Source organism: Uloborus diversus, chromosome 1, assembly GCF_026930045.1.
Source record: "Uloborus diversus isolate 005 chromosome 1, Udiv.v.3.1, whole genome shotgun sequence".
Taxonomy (NCBI): domain Eukaryota; kingdom Metazoa; phylum Arthropoda; class Arachnida; order Araneae; family Uloboridae; genus Uloborus; species Uloborus diversus.
Genome location: NC_072731.1, coordinates 148,944,884 through 148,968,488, shown reverse-complemented (window position 1 = coordinate 148,968,488; position 23,605 = coordinate 148,944,884). Strand labels below are relative to the sequence as shown.

Genomic DNA, 23,605 nt, shown 5'->3' with positions numbered 1-23,605 from the left:
TTATATCAACCGTTGACGACGTGGTTGGTTCGTTCACGTTATCTAAGTGTGGGAATGTGGGGCAAAATAAAATAACGGACTAAAGGGAAATGGTGAAATATATACTCCGTTTTTAGCGCCACCTATCTGGTAATATTTTAACCATGTAGTACCTTATGTAGTCTGTTATAGTCAAAAAAAAGTTATCCCTGAAGATCAAAGCATGTGATAATACAAACAATTTTCAAAAATTTGTACCCATTTTCTAATATTGCGCAGAAAGTCAAAAATTACTTTTTTTACAGTAAATTGATCAAGTTCTTGTTGTTAACGTTTCAAATGTTTAATGGAACCTACTATGTTCATTGAAGTATTTATTTGTTTAATATTAAGCTAATTTTTATTTTAACTATTTTGTACAATTATTCAAGTGCATGAGGAGCAAAGTGAATGCGACAAAGTGAAATGGTTCATTTCGCTTACGTATTCAATCATTTATTAAATAACTGACGTATTCGTTAATTAATTCATTTAATTACATTCCTTCATTTAATAATTCACTTATTTTTTTTCATTCCCTATTGTTTTCACTCATTTGTATTCTTTTTTTCATTTATTAATTATTTTATTCGTTTATTCTTTTCAATATTTATTCTGTTTTTCATTGATTATTTTATTTACTCACCCATTATACCAAAAATATTTTAAATTATTAAATAGAAAATACTTTATAAGAAGAAAATTTTATTTTTCACTTTGCCCGATGAAAAAAAAAGGAGTGAAAAGTTCCCCCCTTATTTTGAAAACGTAAATGTATTGTTCAAAAATGTAAAATACTATTTCAAAGCAAGTTTTATTATAAAGCACATTGTTCTTTCTTCGTGTACTGTAATTTTCAAAAAATGTTTCCAATTTGTTCATTTTGAAAAGTAAGTCATCTTAACTATTTATCTTTGCCCCACATTTCCTTATTTCAAGTACTGTTGCGTGCGGCGCAATTAAATGCGCCGTACATATTATAAAAACATCTCAACACAGTTCTGGAATCGTTTTTAAATGCACTGTTATGAAATTATTTTAAAAACTATTTTGCGCAAAGAAATATTTACTAAAAAAAATGGAATCTAAACTGAATGTTTTTTCGAAATTTTTTTGTATATGCTGCAATACTAATATTTACTAATAATAAATCTCAAAATCTGTCCGCATATCTATCGGGATATGTGTCCGGATGGCTCTCTGTGACGCGCATAGCGCTTAAACCGTTCGGCCGATTTTCACGAAATTTGGAAAATTAATTAGTTTATAGCATGGGGGTGTGCACCTCAAAGCGTTTTTTCGAAAATTCGATTTTGTTTTTTTTTTTCTATTTCAATTTTAAGAACATTTTACAGAGCAAATTATCATAACGTGAGCGAGCAAATTTCCAAATTATCATAACGTGGAATCGTAACATGTGCGAGCAAATGAACATAGCAAATTGGCGAGAAATTCATTAACCATTATTCGTAAGTATACAGGCAAACCAAATAACCTTTTAATTTTCATATACCTTCAAAGCTGTGCGGGTACCGCTAGTTAAGAATAAAACGTGTCATACATAGTGCGATTCTTTTATTATGTTTTACACTATTCATTCCTTGTAAAACAAGTAAAAAACAGCATATCCAGATACTTTTTTATCTTCCAGAGGCAAATCAAATATAATCCCTACCAACCCATTAGATCGCGCGATTTCCAATATAAAATATCGATTTAGAAAATATTACGTAAGAATTGGAGCATTGTGCAGTTTCACATCGTACAGTGGAAGTAGAAGCTTGAATAATAAACAAAAGGGCTCCACAGGTTGGTTTTTATCTTCACTTTGCCCGATGCTTCACTGCATGAAGTGGAACCTCACATTGTTTGCTGAGCCCTTACCGGTGTACTAAATTAAAATTTAGCTACCAATGTGGAGATAATACCAGCTTCTATGAGAGAAGTGCTACCTCCAGCTCTGTTATGGCTATTCCAAGATGATCTCCAAAAAGTGTGAAAATGTGGTCCCTGGAAGACATAATGAGATGTTTGGAATTTGCTTGTTGTTCCGCCTACGCAAAGGGTAATAACGCCAAACGCTATGTAATAAACAACGCATTGAGCGTTGTTTTCGGAACAAAACTTGACGTTGTAGTTCTTAGTTTCAGAGTTTCATTTATTACATATTAAAAAATATTTTTAGTGATTATTTTCTAAAGTGTTTTGAATCGAACTAGTCACTTGCAATATCTATATTACGCAATTGGTTTCCTATGAAAATGGTTCAGTATCCATCAGTCAGCGAGTTTCGGCTTACATTCGGCTTAACCAGAATATTTGGCTTTTTCTTTTTTTCCCCATCACTATTGTGTTGCACGTTTTTCTCCCATTATTAACTTGCATCTGTTTTTCCATGGGCAACGATTACGTTTTATTCTGTTACAAGTACATTTTTAACTAAACGTTAATATGATTCTCTGTTCTTCTATTTAAAAGAGACTTTGCGTTGATTAATCATGAATCAGGGGCATATTGACATCACTGATATGTATTTAACAGGGACAAACCTTTGATTCAACTTGTCCTCATTGCTGAGAGCAAATTCAAGCATGAAGGAGGAGATATCCTTTACCACGGGCAGCGAGTCTCTAACAGTGAATGACCATCATGCGAGAGGCATTTAGCGAAAATAAGTGATCTTAATGTTGTGCTGCTGGCATTCAATGCAAACAACGATTCTAGAAAGCTATGGAGAAGCTTGAAGATCCATTATTGTAGGGGCTACTTTTTGTTGTCTAAGTAGTTCAAGCATGAAGAAAAATTATTTTATCGACGATTTGTAATAAAATAAACTTGTATTCTTTCTGTTTTCCTCATCAGTTTCATAAAAATATCTAGCATTTTGAAGCAAATATGTTTTTGCTATGAAAACTGTGAAGTGTGTAGAGGGTAAAAACGTTGTCACAGTTGTCATGAAAGACTACGTTATTTTCAAAGAAGTATCAGAATTCGGACGACTCTCTGACGAACATATCATTCAAGCAAAGTACTAGGGGTGTCCCAAAAGTTCGTAAATATTTGCAAAAAATCGAAATTTTACATCCCAAGTAATAATAAAAGCAACAGAAATTTTTCAAAAATGTTAAAAATTCTAATCTTAGCAAGTGTTTATGAACTTTTGGGGCAACCTAGTAATAAGGCCGACATTCATTGAGCAAAAGTTATATCAAAAGATTCATTCACTTATTATTATCTCTTTTTGTGATAATCACTCAGAACGGAGACATACATTTCAAAGAATTTAAATGTCACCTGTTTAAGTGCAGTTTGTATGTTCCTTCGAGATACGTCTAGTAAAATGCAAATTTCAGGATCTTTAGAGGCTGTTGCTCTTATATGCCGGAAGAGTTCTCTGAATGGCATTCCTTCCCGGAACTGATGGATTCTGATGTCCCAATCTCGTTCTGAAGCTTCTTTCAAAAAATCCTGCAGCCGAACAATACCTAAAATCAATCAGATGAAATATTTTATGTAAACTCAGATGAATGAAGTTATCGGGCAGTAGAAGCCAACGAATTTTTGTAACAAATGCTATTATTTTTTCTAAAAGAAAAGAAAGCTGGTTTTAGAGTTCAGTAGTTTGAGGCTAAGTCATAAATATCTGCTTATTATGTTTCTTGTTCATAAGAATTTTAACTGCACTGCATATTTTACTAAAATTTCTACGCATGATGTTTTGTTAATACGTTGGTGATTCAGACCCCTTCGCTCAGTATTCATAACGATCAGTAAATGGCTATAGGCAATATCGAATCTTCATGCGAAGATACCATGGCTGTAGTCCATATGAAGCAGTGAGAAGCAAAGGGATGTGTGTGGACATTTTCAAGATTTGAGTTAAACGCGTTTAAAGTTGCGGTCCTAGATAGGTTTTCATTGAAAAGTTTTTCTAAATCATCCTATATAGCAGCCACTGTGAAAATTTGTAAATATATTAGACGAAATAATGTATTCAGATTTATTTTGAAGTTTGGTCGTAATATTTTCATTAGCATTCACAGGTGTATTATGTGTGTCCAAGTTATTTCTTGTCACCCTGTAGAATGAAAAGTAAAATTTTTAGGTGTATAATAGTTTATGGACAATTTGTAGGCAGATTTCCGAAACAAGGTATTTGTTGTTGTAATTGATTCTTCAAATCGTTTTTGACTTGCTTTTCCTGAAATTAATGATTGAAAATGTTTAATAGAAATTGTTTGTGATTCTTGAAGTAAATGTCCTAGGCATCCTGATGCTTTAACCATAAATTGAATTAAGTGACCTGACCACCCTAATAAGCCCAGGCCAGTGGGTTAGAATTATTTGCAGTAAAGTATTAACAGTATATGCAAATTAACGCAATAGTTCTTATTACGAAATCGCCTACGCACACGTGCAACGAGTTTCAGCCAGGTTTTCAATAAAGTTTCGAAAATGTAACTTCTGAGGGAGAAGAATGAAATTTCGATAAATGAAGCTTGACACGTAAACATTTTGTGCTTTAAATTACTTTGGAGTTGATTCATGAACTCTAAAAGGTTTTATCGCTCATTCTGAGACGCAAATTTTCTTGACTCTAGCAAGCAAACACTTAAAGCTTTTTAGCTCGCATAGTCTTCCGTGAGAATTTTTTCAGGTGAATTTATGACGAAGACATTACTGAGGGGGAAAAAAACTTTTAAGTTAAGAATTGCAGAAAACAAAATCATAATTTCAAAATTCCCTACTCCGCTTATAAGACAAAGTAAGCTTGGCGGGATAGCTAGAAAACTTTCATTTGTTTACTGCACGCAAAATATTAAACACACACAAAATTATATGTTAGATCAATCTTTCATTGATGAAATGCGTTTTTCACTTACAAGGTAATTGTATGTTAGTTTAGTGACTGCTTCAAAATACAAGTTTAACTGGTGCCACTCTGTCAGACCAAGATGATGAATTATTACAAAATATCAATTTTCAGCTCAATTAACCTTTTTAACCTCTCATATGATTTTAATCAATCATTTTAATGGTTACTTTATCGACTAGCCTCAAAGCAATAGCAAGATATCCTACTGTTGTTCTGAGGCGACGTTATGCACTATACTTCTCGTTCATACCGAATATTACTTTAAGCAACCGTTTTGAATGCTTACACTTTTGAGCGAAATATTATTTGGATACTACTGCTTTTTAGATTAAAAGTAACATATCAGTTCATCCCAAAAAGTGTTTGGTCTTTCTCTTTATATAAGAAAAAGTTTACAATAAGTATCAACTCAAAAACACTTAGGAAATAATAGAATCGACAAAACTTTTGTATTTGTGGAAAAAATATGAACTACAACAAACTAAATCTTTTAACCAGGAGTAAATAAATACCTTTGTGGTAAAAAGTGATTAAATTTTTGCTATAGTTGGGGCAAACCTAACCTGGCAGCTGTGATTAGGATCTGTGTAACCGTTACAATGCTGCCAGGTTGGTTTGTCCCATCTAGAGTCTTTTAACATGAATAGATTTGGTTGAAGGAAAATAGTGAACCTCACCTTCGTTTTCTTCATACAAAATGTTGAATTTAGTCCAGCCCCATTTTCTGACAACATCAAGGTAAGCTCTACTCAAAAGAGACGGTTGAGGATACACATTGACCGATAACCCAGGATCATCTCTTTGGTATCCTGGGTCCCAGCGGCACTCTATGTGGGGTACTTCCAGAGCGTCGCACACCGATCGGACATGCGATGCTGCGCAAGAAGATTCGGGACCAAACAGACCAGCAACACCATAACTCAACAAACGGCATGCTGCAAAAGAATGATAAATATTAACATCAATTTACGGAAATAAAAAACCACATAATCATAGCATGGTTCTGATAAATTGAGTCCTGACCTTGACAATACTTATTTCTTTTCGGGGAGTTCAGTGAAGAAGGGATGTGGGGTTAAGACTCGGATTTGATTTGACTAGAAAAGTAACCTTACTGAACTGAACGCGAATTACCTTTACAATTACCCATGAGTGTGGCCAAAGGGGTCAGAGATGTGCTACTGTCTAGTTCCCAAAGATAATTTAAAATTGAATTTCTAGAACTTCCATTTAAAAAACAATTTTGGAAAGGAGCAGTTTAGCTACCTTTTGTCCGTTTATCTGACCGAAAATAGGATAAACTGTTTATTTTATTATTTTATTTTAGAGTTGTTTTTCAGAGGATTTCTGTGGATGATCCCCCTCTACCCTTTTCCTTGTGTAATGTTGCCAAGAATAGCAAAAAATTATAGATTTCTAACGTTAAGGGAGCTCTTAATCTCTGACCTCTTTCCTTCAAAGTTAGGATTTTCAAATCCTCGATGTTGACAAATTTCAAAAGAGAGCCCCTGTGCCTTCCTTAAGCTTCTCTTAATATCAAGGAATAGAGACAAATAAATCATTTTTAGGCCTTACATTTCAAACAATTTCCGGGGAAGGGCCCTCTTTCTCTTTCACAAAATATCTCAACATACTAGCTTAAAGTTGCGTTTTCCTAACGAAAATGTGAAATAATTTCTGGGAATAACTCCAGAATTCTGACCATTTCTCTAACTTCCTCAAAGCTCTCCTAAAATGTAAATGTGCTTTTTAAAATTCAATTCCGAAAAATTTCCAGAGAGAGTCCCCGAAATCTTTCCCATCTCCTTAATGCAACTATTTACCGAAGATAGCTAAAAATTCTGTTTTAAAGCTTCAGTTTAGAAAAGTTACCGGGGAGAATCCCTCGCACTTAGACATCATGAAAGGTAATCGAAATTTGACTCTAATTTTGAATAAAACATTGGAAAGGGAGCCCCAACACCCCTTTCCCTTAACTATACTAAATTTGGCAAAAAAAAAAAAAAAAAAAAAAAATCGCAACATTTGACTCATTAAAAAAATATATTCAGAGGCGAACCTTGAAACCTATCCCCCGACTATCTGTAACAATACCAGAGTTCGACTAAAACTGCGCTTACTGCTGTTACTAAAGATCCTAAAGCTTTTTTTCCCGATAAGTGCATTTGACTTGAATGCGACTTTATTGAACAGTCACAGATAAGTACTTTTGATGAAAACTTCCATACAACAAATGTTTTGCTGTAATTTTAACTTTCTTTTTTTATGGTTTAAAAAACTGCTTAATGAATTTTCTGTTCAAAAAGTCATTTTATTCTAATATTTGCTAAACAATTTTCAATTTTAAAGCCTAATGCCAAAAACAGTAATAAAAAAATGGAGTAGTTAATATCTTTGCAAAACTCTTAACTCACTCAGAAGTTTCTGGCATTCGAGTCAAAGCCAAATCTACGACAAGTTTTACCTTATTTTTCAATTTTCATTTCATTGTACGAAAACATTTCACCTCCAGAATGCTTGCGAAGCCCATTCTCTGAACTCAAACGCAATTACAGGAATTAGTTTCAATTTCAAAGTGCCATGTTCTCATTTTAAAGGTAACATATGATTAAAACAAATATACTTATCTTCACAAATGCTATGTTGACAAAATCTCTGGATAAGAGCCAAGTGATGACATTATGCAACTTCGAATCTTCATGCGAAAAGTTTTGGCAAACCCTCACCCACGAAGCTCAGGAAGTGTGAATAGCAGACCATGACCTACTACATGCGTTTTGAAAAGCATACCTTTGCAACGTTAAGTAAAATCTCTTTCTGCTTGAGCACGGCTATAATTTTAATTATTCTACTTTTTTATAGCTTTTTTTGTACGATGACATCCGAAAGTCAAGATACCGGTGCTATTGGTAGTAACGTTTTAAGTACTTTTACGGAATTAGCAATGAATGTAAAGAAATTTATAAACAACAGGTTGGAATGTTTCACAAGTTAGCTGTTCTTTTGCCTGTATATTTCATACCGTAGAACGTACTGTGAGAAATATTTTGCTCTATGTCCTGTAGAAAGGCGTAAGTGGCATGAACTTTGTTTCAATTATTACATCACTTTGGCTTCGTTATGAAGGAAAAGTTTCTTTCCTCAAAATTAGATGCCGCATTAAACTTACGGTTACTGGAACAGATTCTGAACAATTTGTTTGAAATATAGTGTTACCCTGTTAAAACTTGACCACCGAGAGATGATTAATGAGCTTAAAGCAGAAACTTCATTTGTATCATTTACAATAGGTAAAATCAGTCAGAAAGAATCGAGTAGTAAAGGACGGGTTCTTTTTGATCCTATCTATTGCAAAATAATAACAAACAACCTATTGCAAATGATACAAACGACGTTTTTGCTTCAAGGTCATCCTCCATTTTTCTGTGGCCGAGCTTTATCCACAAAGAGACTTGATAAGCTATTTCCCCTAAACCTTGGAATCAAACTGACCAAATTTACTTAACGCAGTTGATCAGTATGCTCGTACAATTGTGACACGTGTTTAGTTCAGAGCATATTGTCGTGTCGTCTACAATGCGTAAGAAGGATGATTTGTCAAAGGAATGGCCTGAATCAAGCAACGTCATATTATGAAACGAGTCTAGTTAAACAGTTTATACCGAGAACAGACATATATTCATTTGGAGGGAATATAGAACTTGAAACAATTTTGCTTTCATGCAAGTCATTCAGTGTCATATTCAGAGCAGGTGTAAAGTTGTTTGGGAATGAGACCTCCTTTACCGGTAGCATCGATCTCTACGCGCTTACATAGAAAAAAATTGACTGCTCAGAGGTCTCTTACTTCTTTTTCAGCCTTTGAGAAATTACTCTCTTACACCTTTGGTAGTCCCATACGTATTAAAAGTCTGAGAAGGATCCCTTTGCGATAAAAAAACAAGCAGTACGTATATTTTACCCATATGAGTCGTATAGGCCTTGCTTGTTTGGAGAGTTGTTGCATCCATACAGATGAAGCAGTTTGAAAGAATTCTTTTAGAAGAACAAAAAAAAAAATTTTTTTTAACATTATAAGATTCATCTACAATCTTATAGAAAAATCATTGGCAAACCAGTACTTCAGTCAGGCACTGATCATTTGTAATTAATTCGTTATAGTAATTCGCTATGCCTAACAGGAGATTAACTTTACTATGAGTTACAGGGAGCTTAATCTCCTATTAAGATGGATTTCCAATAACAAACTTGCACATTTTTTTCTAAAGTACCTACACCAGTTATCTGTTTTTCTTTCATGTAAAATAATCAATAAAAGATTTTTTCCCGTATATTATTAAGTGACTGCATTTCTGATAGCACCCTATGTCTGTACTTCATAATGTAGCAACTGGGTAAGACTTATTCAGTAATATCCTGCCAGAAATCAAAATGACTTCCAGTTTTTTTTTGAGCAATCACGATTGCTTATTGCTTTTATTTGACTGTTTTGATGTGCTATCATTTTATTTTCCCGCCAGCACCCTCTGCAGCACCACCGTCGACCGGATATTCTCGATGCTGCTCCTATAGCAAAAACCGTCTCCAGGTTGCGTCCATATCCTACACGCACACGGCACACGCATATATACACGCACGTACACACACACACACATACGCCTACATACACATATACAAACACACACACACACACACACACACGCATACATACAGACACCTACACATAACACACACTTACACACAACTACCCACACACTCATGCCTGCACACAGTCACAAACACATATGTCTACACACACATACACATTCCCACCCCACACACACAAACACTCATACACAAAACTACCCACACACTCATACCTGCACACAGACACAAACACACACGCCTACCTACACACACACTCGTGATTGCGAAAAACATAATTTGAATTCCAGATGTCAAAATTCAAATTAATTATTTTTTTTTACAATATAAATGCTGTATTACCTTTCTTGGAAGCTTCGAAACTGTTATCTGGTGGATGTTCTTCCACATAAGCTACAAGTTTTGAGCGGGGAAGCAAATTAGCGTCAGCGTTCACTCGGTCTACTGCTGCAAGAAACACAGTCTTTTGCTCCAAGCTATCATCCAAGTCAAATAACCCGCCTGAAAGGGAACAGAAACGTTTTTTAAATGCATATTTTATACACATGGAAACTATTTGCAAAAGATTACTCTGGGAATGTGGGAACTTACAAAGTATGAAACGTTTTTATTGTTGAAAAATCATCAAAAGGAATGCCAAACATATCGAAAAAAAAGTACAATACATTGCTTCATATATGTATTTACTAAGTCTCAGATTCAAAGTTTGATAGCTGTAAATTCAATATATATAATACAAATAATATATATATATATATATTCTGTTTGAGTATTCACTAAAGAAGAAACTTCTTCTAACTCTAACTGCACATATAGTAGACTTTACAGCTGCTTTTTTTAATTTACTCGATCTTGCAACGAATGAGAAGCATTGACGAAAAAATCCTTTCCTTAAAAAAGAACACCCATTTTTAAACAAGGGTTGTTTCCATCAGTCAAAAGTACTACTTTTAGTCACAAAAATTGATAGAATAAGCAAAAAAAAAAAAAAAAAAAAAAAAAAAACATGGACCCAGAAAATACTTTCATTTTTCTAACACTTATTTCTTAATTAATTTTTCAAAATGTCCAATTTTTCAAACAAGGCATGATCTTTATGACGTCACGAATGATGTCCTTTGGCGCATTTTTCACTGCGTTTCCACGTTATGATAATCAAGCAACACATTAAAAATTGCCTCTACGCTTGCTATCAACCCTATCGTTGCCAGTACACGTGAGTAAAGATGCGAATTAAATATTGTGCTCTTCTGAATTGCAACAGTGAATGGCATTTCATTATTTGTGATGTCATCAGCAGAAGCGTTAAACAATGAAAGCGCACCGATTAAAGTAATTTTTTTAAAATATTAAACTTATTAGTCAAATTATTAAAAAATGGTCCGACTCCATTTATTCTAAGTAGAAATCAAATATCAATAGCAAAAAGATCTTAAATGCTTCGAGTAAAATGCCTCTAGTTTGGTATTAAAATTACGTAAATATACAGATGCTGTAATTCGTACGTTTTTGTCCTCTGCTCTCACGTGAATCAGTAGACCTGTTTCAAGCTTGAAATACAAGTTACCTTTACCTATCTTGCACCGCTTATGTTTAAATGAAGACTTTTTTGGATTGCAACACTTTTTCAATAATCTACCTTTAAAACAGTCAGTGCAAGCAAATAAAATTACAGACACGTTTTGAGACTATAATTTTAGCAAAAAGCAGTGAGTTTCCGCCCTTAGGCCAGAGCTGAGGAGCAACAAAAGATGTATAGCATGTAAAAAAGATGGGGTTTTACAGATTGTCAATAAAATTGTTATTTATAGAATTGCCAGCATCGGAAAAGCTGTGAAATGTTAAATGATGTTTTTTTCTTGAAATACATTTATTTATTACAAATGTTCAGCTATTTAGCTACGTCACACTGTCAGTGTTAACCCGTTAGCTGCCACTCGTCATTCTTTGTTGACTGACACCGAATTTTCCGTTCCGGTCATATTAGTCATCGATGACTGACACTATTCTGTTTAGCCCGCGGGTTTCATCAGGGACTGACAATATAAAGTGCTTCATGAAACTAAGAGAATGTATTGTTAGTAATTTCAGGATCGCATGATTAATGCACTTATATATTTTTTATCGATAAATTTAACGGATTTTGTTGAAATAGTTTCAGCAAAAAAAAAAAAACTATTGTTCTTTAATACCTTCAGAAATTTTCTCTCCAAAAAGCAATGTCGTCAATCAGACCCTGTTCAGGTCTAACATATGTACAAAGTTTCAACTTTGTACACCACTAACAGGGTTGCGAACTGTTTCGCATCTTGCGGAGTTGCTCCATCAAAAATCAACTCCGCAAAAAAGTTATTTTACTCCGCATTTTCCGCCCGAGCGTTTTTAAGTATGACTAATTGTTTAAAGCTTATTTCTTTTTTTTTTTTTTTGCTAGTGCTTAACCTAATCATCAAAGCTCAAAAGCAATTTTAGATAAGTGGCTTTATTTTTTTATTGATTTTTTTAACGCAAAATACTGAGCTGCTCCGCAAAATTTCAAAATGTTCCTCAAAATCTTTCTCCAAGGTTGACAACCCTGCACTAACCGTTTTTGTGTAATTGGATACAAAAATACATAGGACAGCTAGACGTTTTATAGGTCCTATATACAAAATTACGACTTTCTTCGCCAAGACGGCTTTGAGTAATGGAAGATAGGTTCAAACAATCGTAAGAACGTATGAAAGAGTGAAATCAAAAAAGGGGCGCACAACTAGACGTTGACTTGATCCTGCGTGAAAAATTTCAACCTTTAACTGCTGATTGTTCTTGAGCAATGCGAAATACATGCATACGCCCATAATATGGATACAGTCAAATCCCGACTTACGCGAGGGATGCGTTCCAAGACTCCTGGCGTAAGTCGAAATTTCGCGTTGTGAAAAAGTGTTGTATCGTATGATTTTTTTTATCAACACACCTATTCATTTTAGACATTCAAACACGTTTTAAACTGTTTTTGAATTTTGGTTAACTATACATTACCGTTTCGTACATAAAGAGCTGAATTTTTAGCGTATTTTTTAAAAAGTTGCATTATTCAACATAAAATACCGTTACGATGCAGAAAATCAATGATCAATAGGAGAGAAATGTATAAAAATAAAACAGTACGGAACGTACAGCATGTAGTAATATTAAAGCACTGCACTGCAATAGTACTATACAGTAGATACGATAAGTTACATTTATAACTTAAAAACTGAAGATGATGATTTATCCTGCACAATCTGATCGTCCTTCTAATATATTTTTAAATACAGTAGCTCCACAATTGCTTTTATATTATTTACATCTATGGTAATACCCCTCTGGAACCCCCTGGACTTATACAGATTGCCTTCTCTTGAATTTTAATTATACGTGTGAAAGATATACCCATCCACCTAATCGTGCTACCTTCGACCCATTTTCTAGTTGTTCAAGCTTATCAAGAATCTTTACCTTTTCTTAAATTTTCGCAAACTTTTGGATTTTGTTTCGTCTTTAAACTTTACTTGAAACAGCGTGCCTAGATGCCACAATATTCCATCACCTTTCATTAGAATAAATAAATGAAAAATGAGGAGTGGTGATACATACACACTAACAATGCTATGTTTATAGTGCAGTATGTGGGAACTTGCGCAGTCAGTGATGCTGGAAGGATAAAAGTACTTTCACGAATTAGTGTTTAGTAGTCAATAACAAAACCGAAACATAGCATCACAATTCCTTTCCAAATATTTTCGAGTTGAAAGCGAAAAACTCGCTTTGGCTCTAAAATTCGTTGCTCCGGGAAAACTCGCGTTATAGCCATTTCGCGTAAGTCGGATCGCGTTGTAGCGGGAGTCGACTGTATATGCACAGCATATTGCAGAACTTATCAAAAAGGTCTTAAGTTTAGCAAAATCAATGCTCTCAAGCCTAGATTTAACCACACCTGTGTTTTTCAGTTGAGATTATATTTTCATGGAAATTTGGATCAGAATTATGTCGAAAAACAAAAGACACTAGAACGATATTTTTCGGGCAACGATGGTTGGAACACACGAACTTTGCATTATTAGCACGACGATCTAACCAACTGACCAATGCGTCTCCATTTCACGGTTATGCGCAATAAAAAGAATAAATTGTTTTCCTCCATAAAACAGCCAGAATGGGAATTTTGTCTTCATTTTTCGATGAAAACGAAGAAAGAATCTTTAAAATGATGCCTTATGAAATTTGATAAAGTATTGAGAAAGTTATGACGCTGTCAAATAAAAAAAGAAAAATAATAATAGTAATAACATTAATGTGGAGAAATGGGATGAACAAAAATATTGATAACAATTAAATTGACTAAAATTATGCTTGATAAGTACATTAGTTGCGTTCCTTTGTTGTACACAACTAAAGTGTTTTACACAACTTAAACAGGAGTTGTTTAATAATCTTATGTGGTTGTTCAAAATATAATAGGATCATTGGCCGCATCAAATTGCGCCTTTACTAAGAGCGTTAAAAGTGAAGCTGAATCTTATTTAAATTTCACTGTATAACGAAAGTAAGATTTTCTTAGGTTCTTTTGTTTTTCAATATAGCCTTTTTCTATAACTTGCGAATGGAAGCAATGGGGTTGTTTCCTTCAGTCAAAAGTAATACTTTTTGTCATTAAATTTGACAGAATAAGCAAAAAAAAAAAAATTAAAAAATAAATAAAAAATAAATAAATAAATAAAATAACATGGACTCAGGAAATACTTTCATTTTCCCAACAGTTATTTTTCAATTAATTTTTTTAAATGTCTGATTTTTCAAACAAGGCGTGGTCCTGATGAGGTCACAAATGATGCTCTTTTGCGCATCTTTCTATCGCGTTTCCAAGGTTTGATAACCAAGAAGCGAATTAAAATTGCGCTCTACGCTTGCTATCAACCATATCGTTGCCAATACACGTGAGTAAAGATTCGAATTAACTTTGTTTTGTGAATGGCAACACTGAATGGCATTTCATCATTTGTGATGTCATCGACAGAATCATAAACAATGAAAGTGCACTGATTTAAGTATTTTTTTAAAGTATTAAACATAAAAAAATTATTTAAAATATGATCAGATCCTATGTTTTTAAGCATGCTCTTTCAGAAAAAAAATACTTTTAAAATTTCGGAAACGACCCTATTGTCCTAGTGAATTTTTTGGTTGCCTATATGTTTGTACGTATATAATAACATATAGAACCACGAATGAAAAAATCACAACTGATTCTTGGGTGATGAAAATGAAAATTTTGCTGAAGTTTAAGTTTAGAATTTTTTGTGCCTCCAGTACTTTGTTTATTTTTTACAGGGAAGTGGGGAAAAAAGTTAAAATTTTAAATGTTTTTTTTCATGAAATAATAAATGGTTAATCATTTATTATTGCATGAAAAAAAAAAACAACCTAACGATAAAAATGAATTTCACCTGTAAACAGCACCTCACTCCAAATTATTTGTTAAAATATTTTATAGATAACTAGCAAAAATACCCGGCGTTGCCTGGGTTAGCAATAATTATGAGAAACAATCGTTACTTGCATTTGTTTTCTGTTTTAGGTGAAAGGACTTAAAACACACCTTTTTGACGTGATTTAAAATTTAGCTTCTTCTTTACTCATAAAACTAAAGTAGCAGTAAGTAAAAAGAGCAAAATAGTACTCATTTAGAAACGAAAACACGAAATTTAAGCGTATACAAATTTGAAGAATTTCCGAAATATGAAATTAAACTTCACATGTTTAAAATGATTTATCAGTTAATACTTTTTTTTTTTACATGGAGTCTTACCTTCTCTGTATGTCTATTGAAGAATGAACTGTTTAAAAAAATGTAGCCGCGCGCCCGTGATCCCATTAAACTTGCTTAAGTTATTTTGAAAAATTTCAATTATTGTGGGTTCTTGGTGCGATTTAAAACGTTACCGAATTTTTGGGAATCGTTTTGGGATACCTTGGATAATGCTTCCCTCCTTACTTTGTAAAACGGTATGTTACTAATTTTTGTTAAAGAGATATTGTCGCCATATGCTAAGATACTTTTGGTCTCCATAAAATGGCGCTAAACAATTTCATCCGAAATGTTTCCAAAATAAGTAGTGAAATTTGGCGATGGTTTGAATTTGTGCACTAAGTCACATTAATGGAAGTTTTTGTGCTGTTTATGGATTTGCCTAATTTAGTTTGCTGGATTATTTTACAGTAAAAAAAGTTTTTAAAGATTCTTTGATTGACGATATTTTGTTTACATGGTGAAAGCTGACAAACATTATTACGTAGTCTTTCACTTCAAAAACCGCGACAGTTGAAAAAACTGCCAAATGCATCCGTTACTGAAATCTTTCTGCATAAATTTTGGCGAGGTTTCTGCTGTTAGATTGGATAATGATTAAAAAAGCCAATCAGCACAAATAATTTTAAAAAAAACCCATTAATTACACTAAAAGTTCCGTTTAAATGTAAAATAATCAACCAAATCTAGTTATTATTAGCCAATCTTGGGGGAAAAAACGTTACTTTAAGATTTGACTTGAGAAAAGAATTAAACAGTCAGACGAAACACAAAACATTCAACAATTCTAACTATGAACTGGGAGTTGAGATGATACACTAAATAATGAATTGGGTTGAGGAAAGCCTTCGAACATGGAAAAAAAAACAAAAAAAAAAAAAAAACTCATAACTCGTTTTTCATACAACTTAGAACTTTTTAACAGATGCCATCTTCAGCAGAAAAATAATCGCTTTCGATGGACACATTATTTTAATATGTGCAAGTATTTTTTTCACCGTCATATTGGGGCATTTATGCGAAAATTTGGACAAATTAGAATAAAAAAGGAACTATCAATCGGATTTTTTTCGAACTGGTCTACAAACCTCCCCAGTACTAAAAAGAACAAACGGTGAAAGTTTCAGCCAAATCTGTCGGGTAGTTTCTGAGATCTTAGGGAACAAATTTACCAAACTCCATTTTTATACATATAGATAACTGAGATTACTCATCAAAGTTATGTACATGCGAGGCACTTAAGTACGAAAATACTAAGCATTAATAATTGGAAATGAGAATAATGTACTTTTCTTTTTCTTTTTTTCCTTAATTTTGCTTACTGTCAAGGCTTCAATTACAATGTTTATAATTGATGCTAAAATTTTGCGTTCCCTTTGCTACAATAAAGAAAAGTTCACATAAATTACATTTAATAAAGCATAAATTAATGCTTTTTTGCATGCATTTCATAAATTTTACAACAAAAGAAAATCGAGTAGAGTCAGGTAGACTCCATTTGAAGATAACATACAATTGTTATGCTTTCATTATTAAGTTTTCTTTTTTTAAAACTTGAGTTGGTTTTTGAGAAAACAAGCCTTGTCACTTTATTCGACGAAAACCTCAGAATTGCTCTGCAAATAGAAAATGAGCAAGACAAGAGAAAAGTGGGGAATGTGAGCTTCCTGCCTGCGACAGCGAATAGTTACGCTTCCTCTCTTACTGTCTTACAGTCATAATTCATCTTCTCCGTGCCACCTTTAAAGCATTTCCCGATGATAATGATGGCATTGTTTAAATAAGTTTTACACCGCATTAAAAATGCTACCATTTTGTAACGAAATTTCAGTGCTTGCGTAGGTATTTGTTTTAAATGCAATTTGGTATTTTGTAGCGCATAAAAGAATAAAGAAGTAAAAGTAAAGTCAGTTGTGGCGGTACCACATGCCAGGCCTCTTATCCTCCCCAAAAACTTCTTAAGAAGGATGCCTGCAGTATTTAGTTACTAAGCAGCTCTTTTACCAGTAGTATGTAGTTTTAATTACAAAAAAAAAAAAAAAAATAATTTGAATTTTGACATCTTGAATTCAAAGTATGTTTTTCGCAATCACGAGTGTGTGTATGTAGGCGTGTGTGTTTGTATGGGGGGTATGTGTTTGTGTGTACGGGTTATGTGTATGTGTGTGTAGACATGTGTGTTTGTGTCTGTGGGGGGGGGGGGTATGTATGTGTGTTTGTTGGCATATGTGTTTGTGTCTGTGTGCAGGCATGAATGTGTGGGTAGTTGTGTGTATGTGTGGGTATCTGTATGTATGCGTGTGTATATGTGTTTGTATGTGTGTATGTGTTTGTGTATGTGTGTGTAGGTGTATGTGTGTGTATGTGCTTGTGTGTGTGCGTGTGTAGTTGTGTATGTATGCGCGTGTGTGTAGGACATGGATGCAACCTGGAGACGGCTTTCGATAGAGGTGCAGCATCGTGAGGAGCCCGTCGACGGTGATGGTGCGGAGAGTGGCGGTATGAAAAATCAAAGGAACGTCAAAAACAGTCAAGTGAGAACAATAAGCAATCGTGATTGCTCAAAAAAAAAAAAAAACCCGTAAACAGTTTCCGTAAAAAGGTATTTATTACCTTCGCATACCAATTATAAGCGAGCTTTAACTGGAACTTCCAACGAATCACAAAGCATTGCAGGGTCCAAAATGCGTTCTCGTGACGGGAGTTCAAATTGCACAAGTTTTCTTTTTAATTACTCATTGCATTAAACTATGTTGTTTTAATTTTTTGTATTCTCTCTGCTAATGCCAATTGTAGTAAAATAATCTTCTTCAATGTCATTGAACCAACAGTCTTCGTGTGAAGTTTTGTTTCGGGCGGAGTTTTACCAAACACATTTCTTGAAAAATCTATATGATCAATCAAAAATGATTTCATTCCTACATTCTATTACCTTTTTTTTTATAATTTTAATGAGGAGGAGATACTTTTGCGTTTATGGGAATAAACATTTTTTTAAATGCAGCCAATGTCGTAAGTATTAAATGAAGAAGCAAAAATCTGATGTGGACCCTCAAACTACTTCTTTTTATGATTGGTAAACAATTGATAATTTAATGAATTAAAAGAATAGGTGCGCGTAGCCATATGCAGTCATTAGAATAAATACTCTTGAAATGTATATTTTTAAAATCTTATTTAAAAAAAGTATGGAGGATAGTTCGTTCAAATCAAAAGCATTCAGAAATCTTTGTTGGCGTCTGAGATATGAGACTGCAATAATAATAATAATAATAATAATAATAGAAAAAACTAACTGACTTACCATTATCCATGATTAGGAAGCAGCAAAAAATACAGAAAAAATGCGACCTAGTATAGAAACAAATACAATTTGCTAAGTTCAAAAAATGTTTCTCAGAGGGACTCCTGATTTCAGAAAAATGATGAATGAGAATGAATTATGTATGCCAACGATGGAAAATTTTGTGCTTTATTAGGATTTAGAATTTTTTCTAACCATTCAGAATTCAAAAAACATCTGAAAACAACTTCAGAAAACGTATAGTATATAAATACAGTGCTGGCCAAATTATTAGAATAAAGAGTTTTTTTTTGTTTGCTTTTTGTACACCATTTGTAATAAAATACTATTTATTTTACTGTTAAAGTACAGTACATACTGTACACTGATTATTACTTTATTTTAGCACAATTTAATGTTTGCAGGTGGCAGCACTGTGTGCTTTGTTTATGTTCTTTGTTTATCTACCTGGAACACAACTTCAATCCTCTTAAACAGTTCACTAATTCTTTTTATTAGTGTGTTCTGTTATATTTAAAGTTAGTTTTAGGTAATTAGTGAGTATGTGTATGTGTGTATATGTAATAGTGAGTATAAACAATTTTTTACCTCCTTTTTTAAAAAGTTAAGAAATGGTGTAAACCTTGTGAAAAGTATGCCAAAAAGACTTAAAATGCTCATCAAGAACAAGGGAATGCATATTAAATGTTAGATAATTATTTCACTGTTCGTTAATGTGTCTATAGTTATGTAATCAATAAAGAATTTGCTTTTAAAACAGTCTTAGTCTAATAATTTGGCCAGCACTGTATATTAATCAAAATCGCTAAATTTATGTTTGCAAAAATGTCAAAAAGAAAGAAATAGTCAAAAAACCAAATGGTGCAAAATGTTTCACTGTGATGGCACATGAAACAACTGACATTTCTCACAATGAAGACAGTGAAGCAGCAAGAGTTCTTTTTTTAAAAATAACAATAATTTCATTTTGCAAATAAAATTGAATAAAAACATTTTTTTTATGAAAAAAATAATGAAAAACATTTTTGGAATAGTTTTAAAGAATTCGGAGGGGAGTTCAAGCCTAAAAATGACAAGACATAAAAGATGGGTACCTTCGTTAAAACTTTACGTATTTCAAACAAAATTTCTTTATAAGCGTAAAAAGAAGAAAAATTGCACAATAATATTAAAAGTAACTCATTGTGAGTAAGGATGGTAATCACTGACGTATTTTTTTTCTTTATTTACTTTGATATTGGTATTGACATTAGTACACCTTACCAAGAACCTTTGCAATTTCTACACACATAATTCTTATTTCACTTACAGAAGTTGTGACACGAAATCGATAATTATTTGAGCTGCTAGTTGCACTTAGTGGTCTTGAAAGGATGTAAAAACTGCTGAATGGCAATGGCTGGCATAATGCTGTGGGCAAGTTTGGCCCATGCAAGAAATATATTAATGTACACAATCAAGCGAAAACGAAATTGATCTCAAATCAGGAACTGAAAACTTGATTACACTTAATTTAAAATACTAAATTGCCTATAACTTTGCTCCAGCATTTGCAATTTAAAAATTTTCATCAAATTCAAACAATTTAATAATTGCTCATCAATCAGACTTACGCTTAAATTCAACATGAAGTTAAAACATATAGATACATCTTTGCGTAATTTTAACTTGAGAATTTCACTTTAACTTTTTTCTTGAAAATATTCGCATGAAGTACGATGAACAATGTTTTTCTTAAATAATTTAAAACTAATGGGTATAAGTATAATAAATATTCAACCAATACTTGCTAGTCACAATATGATTTTAAAAATGAATTAGAGTTTTTTTATTACTCTAATCTGCATTATACCCCCAAGTTAAAACATTTCGATACACTCCTCAAACATGAAATTGCAACACCAAGAAAGCTGTGTGCAATGTCACGGAAATTGCAGGAGCACTAGTGGTGAGATGGATAATGACTATAAAAATAGATAGTGAGACTAAAAAAATAGAAAAGCATGAATAAAAGTTAACCTATTTAATAAGTATCTGATGTGCCTATTCAGGCAGCTATAAAGGTTTCAATTAGGCGAACGTGCTGTCAAGAAGTTCATTGACGGTTGCTTGAGGTAACCTTTGCCAAGTCACACCCACTGTTGTGCGCAGATCATCAGTGGTTTGTGCCACCGACCCTCAGTTCATGTCCCGTCTAATGAGATCCCATAGATGCTCGATAGAATTGAAATCTGGAATATTAAATCCGGTTAGAACTGTTTATGAGTTTGCCGCGTGTTTCGCGGCCTGGTGTTGTCTTGCTGTAATATCGTGCTGTGTGCGGCCTGGAACAAGGACAGAACAACAGGCTCCACCACTTTTTCACTTCAGGGTCCTCCGTACCTACCATTGTTTATGGTTTAACCAGTTGGATGGGACCTTGAAGACAGCTCTGAATTTTTAATCCAGATCAGAAGCTGAGCAATCCCTGGTCCAGCACCCCCAGAGGTATCGTTTCACTTGAAAGACTTTGACCACGGACAAATTTAACGTCCCACAGTCACCATTAATGAAGACAGTGGATCTTCTACCGGCTAGGATCGAATGTTGGACCCTCCGGTCGCAAGCCCAATGCCTTACCGATTAAGCCACCACTGCCCTAGGCTTCACCACTTGTGTAACGTAGCGATCCGTTATCAAACTGACGTCAATGTGTACTGGGGGCGTCCTGTGACTAATATAATAATACCCCAAATTATGATGCCCGGTACAGGAATGTGTAGCTCGGCAAAATTGTCTGCTTCGTAGGGTTCTTCGGGTGGCCGTTATATCCTTCGAAAGCCATCATTTCTCCACAGACAGAAACAAGATTGATCCGTGAGCAATACACAATACCGTGGGATTGTCCACGTACTATGACGCTGACGCCAGGCGTCTAGCCCTGCGTTGAGTTGCCAATGGTACCCCTGTGACTGGTATCCGTGAACGTGCTGCTTGCAAGATATTGCATATAGTTTGTTTGGCATAATGTTTCATAATATGACACATTGTCGTCACATATTGCATTTCCATGCACATTGCAATGCACATTGATGTCATTTTGACAGGGGACAACTACATCATACAAGTTGTGGAGCCAGTTGTTCTGCCCTTGTTGCATACTGCAACAAACACGATATTAGAGCAAGAAAATGACAGACCGAATGTCTCTAGGCCAACTCGCAACAGTCTGACCGGATTTACCACCTTTCCCTGGCTGACAGCCTCTCTAGATCTGAATCATATTGAACACCTCAGCGATCTCATTAGACTTGACGTGAACCAAGAACCACATGCACAAACCATTGATTATCTGTGCACAGCTGTGGATGTGGCTTGGCTAAGGTTACCTCAAGTAACCGTCAATGAACTCATTGATAGCTTGCCTCGCATTATTAAGGCCTCTACAGCTGTTTAGGGGTGTGCAAAGGAGGGGGGGACACCTGTTGGCCTAGGCCAGAGCTTGAAGGGGTCCCGAGGTTTTTAAAATAAGGGGTTAAATATACGTAGGAACGGAGGGGTGAGCAATATGGAGGGGACGCGTAAAAATCATTTGTGACGAGCCCCAAAATTTCTGTGGACGCTCCTGTAGCTGCACGTGGTGGACACCTTAGATACTGAATAAATTGGTTAATTTGTGACCGTTTTTTTTTTATTACTACAGTGAAACTTATGTAAGTTGACCACTTGCGGTGCACTACTTTAGTGGTCAATTTAAACAAGTGGTCAACTTACAGAGGCTGATTTATATGATATAGGCTAATTCCGTGCCTGAAAAAAGCGGCCAACTTAGACAGGTGGTCAACTTCACAAGTTTTACTGTATTTGCATTTCCATCCCACCACTATCACTCTTGTAATTTTTATGGCGCTACGCAATTAATGTTATTTGTGTTACCCTTTCACTTTTGAGGACTTTACATCTTAATTTAATTTTAAATTAAGAACTTCATCTAATTTTTTTGTTTTTTGTTTTAAAAATACAAGTTTGACACTTAAGGTTAGAGGCATTTTTTAAAAATCATTCAATATTTATTGTTAGATTTAAGCGGTTTTTACCAGTCACAGGACGAACTTTGAAATTGAGTTATTCAGAAACTATACATACATGTTTTACTCCCGATGATATTACTGGCAGTTAACTTTAGTTTTGAAATTGGGCTTGTTCTTGACAACATTGCTGACAAAAATATCTCGCATCTAAACAGCTTCTAAATTGCAAATCAGCAGTATTTACCAAACAGAAGAACCGTGGGAAATTCTTTGTTCAAAGCAGAAGATGAAAAAAGTTTTCTTAAATCATTTAAAATTTTTGTGAAGGTTCAAACGATTTTTTTCCAGTCACCAGACGAACTATGAAATTCAGTTACTTGTACATATATTTAAGAAATTATGCTTTAACTAATTACCGTCTATGTTATTCTTGTCAGTCGGAATTTGGGTTTTTAAATTTCATATGTTCTTCACAACATTGCAAGGCTGAAAAATATATATCGTGCACCAAAACTACTTATAATTTTTGAATTGGCAGTACTTACCAAGCGGAACAACTGCGGGTAGCCCCTGCACGCGAACGATAATAAAGACGGACAGCAGCACACGGAACGCGTCGCACGGCATTCTCCGTTTCCAAAGCGAAGAAAAAGATAACTCCGAGAGACAGCGGGCCGTTCTTAATTTGGAATCCAAATATTCTGATTCCTCTCGCGTGGAGGATGCTCCACGTTCTCTTTCGCGACGACGGGAAGGAAAGCATAAGTGATAAAACTCCCACGACATACCTTCACAAGTTGTGGTTTTTTTTAGCCACAGTGTTTGTCTTGTTATGTCATTGCCAATTAGACACTAATCATAACGCGAAAGGCAGCCAAATATAGCAACCATTATGAATGCTAATTCGTTCCCGAGTCTTA

At 34.2% G+C, this 23,605-nt stretch overlaps 1 protein-coding gene across 1 annotated transcript in view; it reads right to left on the bottom strand.

The window, feature by feature from the left end:
- Positions 1-23,352, bottom strand: part of LOC129216237 (glutamate receptor ionotropic, kainate 2-like) — a 71,836-nt gene extending 48,484 nt beyond the window's left edge. The window contains exons 1-4 of the mRNA XM_054850439.1: positions 23,231-23,352; positions 9,881-10,039; positions 5,572-5,829; positions 3,313-3,503 (exon numbers count right to left, since the gene is read on the bottom strand). Coding sequence (XP_054706414.1) covers positions 3,313-3,503; positions 5,572-5,829; positions 9,881-10,039; positions 23,231-23,312 — 690 coding nt within the window. The 5' untranslated portion in view covers positions 23,313-23,352. The remainder of the gene's footprint in view (positions 1-3,312; positions 3,504-5,571; positions 5,830-9,880; positions 10,040-23,230) is intronic.
- Between the last annotated feature and the right edge of the window lie 253 nt (positions 23,353-23,605).